At 39.3% G+C, this 6,744-nt stretch overlaps 1 protein-coding gene across 1 annotated transcript; it reads right to left on the reverse strand.

The window, feature by feature from the left end:
• Window positions 1-2,915: 2,915 nt before the first annotated feature.
• Window positions 2,916-5,301, reverse strand: rpe (ribulose-5-phosphate-3-epimerase). The gene is made up of 6 exons (XM_083921299.1): window positions 5,173-5,301; window positions 4,710-4,789; window positions 4,481-4,620; window positions 4,220-4,354; window positions 3,494-3,580; window positions 2,916-3,397 (listed from the first exon to the last, which is right to left on the reverse strand). Exons 1-6 carry the CDS (start codon window positions 5,292-5,294, stop codon window positions 3,275-3,277), a joined length of 687 nt encoding a protein of 228 aa, XP_083777425.1. The 5' UTR covers window positions 5,295-5,301; the 3' UTR covers window positions 2,916-3,274.
• Window positions 5,302-6,744: the final 1,443 nt, after the last annotated feature.

Below are 6,744 nucleotides of genomic sequence, written 5' to 3' on the forward strand. Positions count from 1 at the left end.
AAGAGAAGAGGAAATATATAATTCTACTGTATAATGATCTCAGGAAAGGGAGGGGGGTGGGGGGTCAGGGAGGCAGAGAAAATGCAGAAGGGAATAGATGGAACAAAATGTATGGCAGCAGAGAGTGCAAGAGAAGAAAGAAAAAACAGGAGGACATGTCAAAACCCTGTTCCCCTGGGACAAACAGCTACTTCAATGAATAAATTAATAATATAATGTTGCAGATATATGAAATAATAATTATATAATACCTCCTTCAGTGATTTAACTCTCATGATCATGAGCAATGATACTGGTGGTCAGAGTACTGGTGGAACCTGGTGTAAAATTGTATATCTCCCTAAACAGGATTGTGTTTGTGTTGCTGTGGTGACTGAATGGTTAACCCCTGCGTCGATAGAGACTTCTGGAGGGACCTTTTTTCAGGTGATCTGACTGCCTTCGCTGCATGGTTGTACAACCCGTGGCACTTTGTTGAAGTCGGCACAAACCTCTGCCAGAGACTGAGACATTCCCCCACGGCTGTGCTCTGAAGATCACAAGCTCCACATGAGGGGTGTCTGACTCATATTTTTGTGTAAAATCTTTTCTGGACTTTCAATATCTGCTCGCTCTCTAGTTCTCTCTCTGTCTTTCTATATTTCCCTGTGTGTGTGTGTGTGTGTGTGTGTGTGTGTGTGTGTGTGTGCGTGCATTCTCAGTTTTCCTCAGCACATGCTGTGAAAGATGTAGGCTATTCACACGTGATCAGGAGAAAAGGCCAAGTGCTGATGGTTATCTGACCATACTCTCTGTTCCTGCCATGATCGACCATCTATTACTGCTTTTAACCACAGATGACAGTACCTGTGGTTATGGTTGTCATGGCACCAGAGCAGGATGTCTCTCATAAGTGACTTTGATGTATAAGTTAGTGCCCAGCATCTGAGATACATGTCTTCCCAGTGTCTTCACTGTGTGATCATCCTCTATACGCTGACTCTTTTATCGTCACCATCACTGGGGCTCATATCCTCTCTGCATTAATGGTAGCATAATACATCACCAAATGGCGTGCGCAGCGCAAGGTAATCTGGAGAGAAAAGCCTGTCAATTAACTGATAATGAGACCGCAACATGGCTTAAGTAGTGCTGAGCATGTGTAGGTGCTCCTTCACACTGAATCATGCCCCCCCGTCGACAGTGACACTGGCATACAAAACGGCTGTCATCATCTATTAGAGCACAAATCGGTTACAGGAGATTCCCTCATGATGTACAAACTTGTGTATTTTTTATAGGCAAACTCCCTCGTCACACGCACAAGCCCTGCATGAACCTCTCAAACACATGCAATGATCGGATGAACAGAAATTATGACATTATCTTCCATTATATGTGACGTTTAAATGAAAATACAGATTTCAGGCATCAATATTTCAACTGGTCTGTGAATTGCCTCCGAGACATATGCTGCATTATTAAGCGCGAGCTGCTTGCAGTTGGAAGTATGTCATGGGTGATTCTCGTTGACAGGAGGGATTCTTTCAGCACACAAAGAGATGAGAGATGCTGTGGACATGTCTCCAGACTTTTCGGGTGTCCTCTGGGAAAGGGTTCAGTCTGGCTCAACAAGGGCAATACTACATAACAATTTCAACACGTCCTGCTCGCAAACTTGGGCTCCCACTGTGTACGGAGAGTAGACCTAAATTTCAAGTTATTTATCTAAACCACTCTACAGTACTCATTCTGTAGTCAGTTATCTGCTGCACTGTTAGTGGTGCTGTTCACACCACATGATTGAATGCATTATAGATCATAGCACAGTATTTCTAGAGCTGTGTAACACATTTGTTCATGCTCACAAATTAATTTATGCATACAATTTAATTATATTTCTTACGACATGGAATCCTTACTATAAAGGGTTTTTGTTCTGATTATCTATCTGCTGTGTGGAAACGGCGTAAAAAGTCAGCAACACAGCTTGGGTTATATATATTTTCCATGTCCAACGTTCACAGTCTCAAGACTTCAGAGCATAATGTATTTAGCATTAAAATTCAAATAAAAAAATGCATTTTACTGATGTATTCAAAGTGGAGATAGTTTTAACACCTGTTGGGTAATTTAATCTACAACTCTGCATATTTTTCTAAAAACTAATTTACCATGTTAAATCTTAATCTGCTAAGTAGCTTGTAATTATAACTGTCAAATAAATATAGTGGAGAATAACTATTACATTCTCTTTGAAACGTTTTATAAAACATAAATACTAAGTATGCCAACATATTTAGGTTGTGTACTTGAGTATCTATATTAAGTTACATTCCACCGCAACATTTTACAATACACTTGTATTTTATGTTTACTGTTTTCTTACATATCTCATGGTTTCACCTGAGGTGCTGTCTTGAAATTGAATGATGATTTTTTTCTTTTCGATAACGTTGAATTGCCAAAAATCATGCAGACTTGTCTTTCATCATCACAAAATATCGCATGGCTTGCTTATTAAATACATCATTACAAGAAACATATGCTGATATGTTTCACAGTAGGTACCACGGCATCAGTGAGAATTTGCAGAGGCATGTACTGTATCTGCATAGTTAAATGTAAAAGATCAATGGGCTTAATTCAGTAAGTTTAATAAGTCTGCCAACACTTCTTTTTTTTGGGGGGGGGGGTGAAGCACTGAGGGAAAGCTGCAAAGAATCCACATGTCACTTCAATGGAGTCTTTTTCATCTGCAAAAACAAATCTCATGGAATTAGAAATATACATTATTTATGCTCGGTAGTGTAGTGAATGATTCTTTTTTTTTTTTACAGCAAAGAGAGACAAAACTGTTTGAGGTTATGGTTTTGGATGAATTACAGAAAATGACTTGCAAAACCAAAGATATATCAAACACAATGTTCCTGGGTGATTTTATTTTCATGGTTAATTTATACATAAAACAGTTTCAAACAATATTCAGGAATGTTACAGATGTGAAATAAGCATAAGCTCAGCTGCAGTCTTGAAATGGTTGTCCCCATGCTGAAGTGAGACTCACTCTGACTTAACTGTTCAGAGAGGAGATTGTGGAAAGGACAGGATGAAGTTCGAAAAAGTTTTGTAGAGGCACGGTGCAGCTTCTCTCACATCAAAGTGATTTGGATTTGGCCGTCAGCCCCCTGCTCTGACCGTGACCCCTGACCTCAACCCCAGAAATGTCCATACTGAGTCTGATCCACTGGCTGCTGTGTTTTGTTGCAGGTAGGGTGTCACAAAGGGAGACATCTCAGCGGTCCAGCGAACGTTTCTGGATTGCCTCGGCCACCACGGTGCGCAGGAGAGAGATGACGGAACGAGGGTCGTCGCTGCTTATCACAGCGCTGCCTGACACGATCATGTTGGCTCCTGCCTGGAGCAAACATTAATACACTTACTGTAAAAAAACTGGATTTGAATTTTTAGCTGTTTATTTTATTAGAATGATGCGTGCGTTTGTCTTCCTTACCTCGGCACACTTGTGAATGCTGTCAGGGCCGACTCCTCCGTCTACTTCAATGTCTAATGATGGGAACTGACTCCGTAACCAGCTCACCTGGACACATGCAGACATAAAACAAAGACCTTGAAATCTGCATAACTTCATATCTATAAACACATTTTTCAGTTATTAGTAGGACAGCAAAAAGAAACACAGTGCTGCAGGTTAAATCCAAAACCTCCTCTGTTACAAATTTGAACTCTACAGTAGTATTTGGGTTGTTTAGAGAGAGCACTGAAACTGAAACTCATCTTTATTTGGTACTTATGTAATATAATGTTTTGTACATCTGTGGTTTAGCAAAACTTGTATGGAACTTCTACTGAACACTTATTCAGTCTCCATAACTAAACAACGACTGTTTAAGATGCAGTGCATGGAGCAGGATCTGTAATTGCAGGGGCCTAAAGAGAAGTGGCCAGTAATTTATTTTGCACTTAAGTCAACTTGTTAATGTTTTCTCCATGATGTGATAGCATACTTGTTGTGTTCCCAGTTTACATGGGGAACTAAGATGGAGCACAATATGCAAACGGTTATATATATTGCCATACTGGTGATTTATCTAACTTTAACACTATATCAAAGAGTTGCTGACATAACGTATGGTAATCTTTGAGGCTCAGTTTGTGTTTAAGGTCCCTATTTTTTCTTCCTTTCTTTTGTTCCTCTACCTGTGATGTGTGCCCTTACCTTGGGCATCATGTCCTCCATGAACTTCTGCCCTCCAAAGCCAGGCTCAACAGTCATGACCAGAGCCATGTCGATCTGGTTAGCCCAGGGTGCTAGCTCTTCAACAGTCGTACCAGGCTTTATGGCCAAACCCACCTACAAAACTCACAGTGTAAGTATAAAGACATACAAAACACAATCGCCTCAGCTCCTATGCTTCTAGCTGGTGCCAATGATTCATATGTTGCACACTAAAGCCCTCATCCTATTCTATTTTCTCACCTTCATGCCACTTTCTTTTATTTCCTTAATGAGGTTACCAGGGTTGGTGGTGGACTCAATGTGGAATGTATACTGGTTGGCTCCTGCTGCAGCCATGGACTTCACCCATTGCTCCGGCCGGGACACCATCATGTGCATGTCTGCAACATTAACACTGTCACATTCAATTCAATTGAATAATTGGATTACGATGGCATATGTGTAGCATATGTTTGGGGTATTCTCTCACCAAAGAAAGGGTCTTGGCCTACTGACTCCCTTAGGCACTTCACCATGGGGTGTCCAAATGTGAGGTTGGGGACAAAGTGCCTTAAAAGAGACACAAAAACAGACATTTTAACAACTTAACAGCTGTGATGAAATGATGTCGTCTTGCATGAACATTGCAAACAAACGCCTTGTGTAACGTTAGAGGAAGGTAAACAATGGCTGAACTAGCAGGCAGAAGAAGGAAGTTTCCTTTGACTTTGGAAACATTATAATGTTTGACACCCTGCGGTTTTGAAAGCCTCTTCATGGACAAAGTCTAAATAGATAAATCAAATAACAAACACATTGGCCTCCTTGCTTGCAACATGCTAGCTTAGCTTTAAGTTTAGCTCTCACGCACTGAACTTCCAATGGGCTTGCTAGTTGTTAGCATGCTAGCTTACCTTAAGTATTTACTAAGTATTTAGTACGTATAAACTGACCCGTCCATGACGTCGAGGTGCAGGTAGTCCGCCCCGCACTCCATCATCCGCACGCACTCGCTGCCCAGACAGGACAGGTCGCTGCTCAGGATGGACGGACCGATCTTCGCACTGTAAGCCATGCTGTCAACTGCTCCTGCTGTGACTGCAGTCAACACCAGTTAACCACAACAGGAAGCACATTTTCAGCTGATAACCTTCAAAATAAAAGGCGGCATAAACGGCTCAGAATATCTCAAAATGTGCAGTCAATTAAGAATAATGCATACAGGTTTACATGTGGCAGTTTAAACAATATCTAGGATAAAACAATATATTTATATTTTTTAAAGGCATTTGTATTATTTGCAAGGTTAGTTATGATTGGGATCATATATTGTAGTATAAATAGATTTAAAAAAAACATGTGACTTTCTTTATTTTTTTAATTCCTATATTATTATTATTAGTATTATTATTATTATTATTGACGGTTATAGTAAAACAATATCCATAATCGATAAAAGTATGTAACAATAAAAAGAAAAAAGTCAATTCCTGATTTCTTTGTCAATTTGTCTATACATTATTGACATTGATATAATTATTATTATTATTTTTGTTATTATTGACAGTTATATAAAAACAAGTATGTAAAGATCAAATTTTAAAAAAGTCTATTCCTGCTGTCTTTGTCAATTTGTCTATACATTAGTATCTACGATCTTCCAGGTCAAACTACTAATTTCATTGAATATTTGTTGATAAGACCATTTGAAAACACTTCAAGCAAAATGTCTTCGTTTTTCTGCAAACAAATAGGCTAAACTTAAAACGACAAGCTTCCTTTACATCCGGTCTCACCCTCAGTTTGTAACTTGTTACAACCATGGCTGTAACTCTGGCCTCAAACTTCCGCCTCCAACTTGTGAGACATTGCGTACTTCTAGACACTAGATGGCGCAAAACTCGTGGGTAATAAACTGTCTGTTGATTGAAGAAAATATTAAAGTAGCCTTATAAAAGCTAATTTCAGCTTGCCTCTCCATGGTGCAAAAACAGTGGCAACACTTGTTATTGGACTTAAATTCGTTGTTTGTTTAGCTGGAGTTTGCAACGGAAACAATTTCCCCTGGGGATTATTCAAGTATTTCTCATTCTGTTTCTGAATCTGAATTCCTGCAAGACTGCAATTAAAATAGTGTTTCTTTACCATTAAATGGCATAATGTCAGATAAGTCATAACAAAAACAAATCTTTAAACACAACAAAACATATTTTCTTTGGGCGGTTTTTAGTGATAGGACACTTTGTTGGATAAAATGGGACACCGTTTTGTAATCAGTGTGTTGTGTTATGTAGGGCATGTTAAGTAATGTGGGACACAGTTTACTAAATGGTGTAAAGTGTATGAAATTGCCAAACCTTTTGAATCCTTTCTTAATTCATATGATCCAGCAAACCCTGCTTCTATTTTCTCTCTGTATTTGTCCACTGGCTTCATGTTTTAAGATTTCACAGACTTCGTGTCAGCCCCATTATACAGTCTATGGTCAGTACCCCATCTGTCTCTCTCATTCTGTGCCATCACCG

The sequence above is a fragment of the Echiichthys vipera genome (genome assembly GCF_963691815.1).
Source record: "Echiichthys vipera genome assembly, chromosome: 10".
Lineage (NCBI taxonomy): Eukaryota > Metazoa > Chordata > Actinopteri > Perciformes > Trachinidae > Echiichthys > Echiichthys vipera.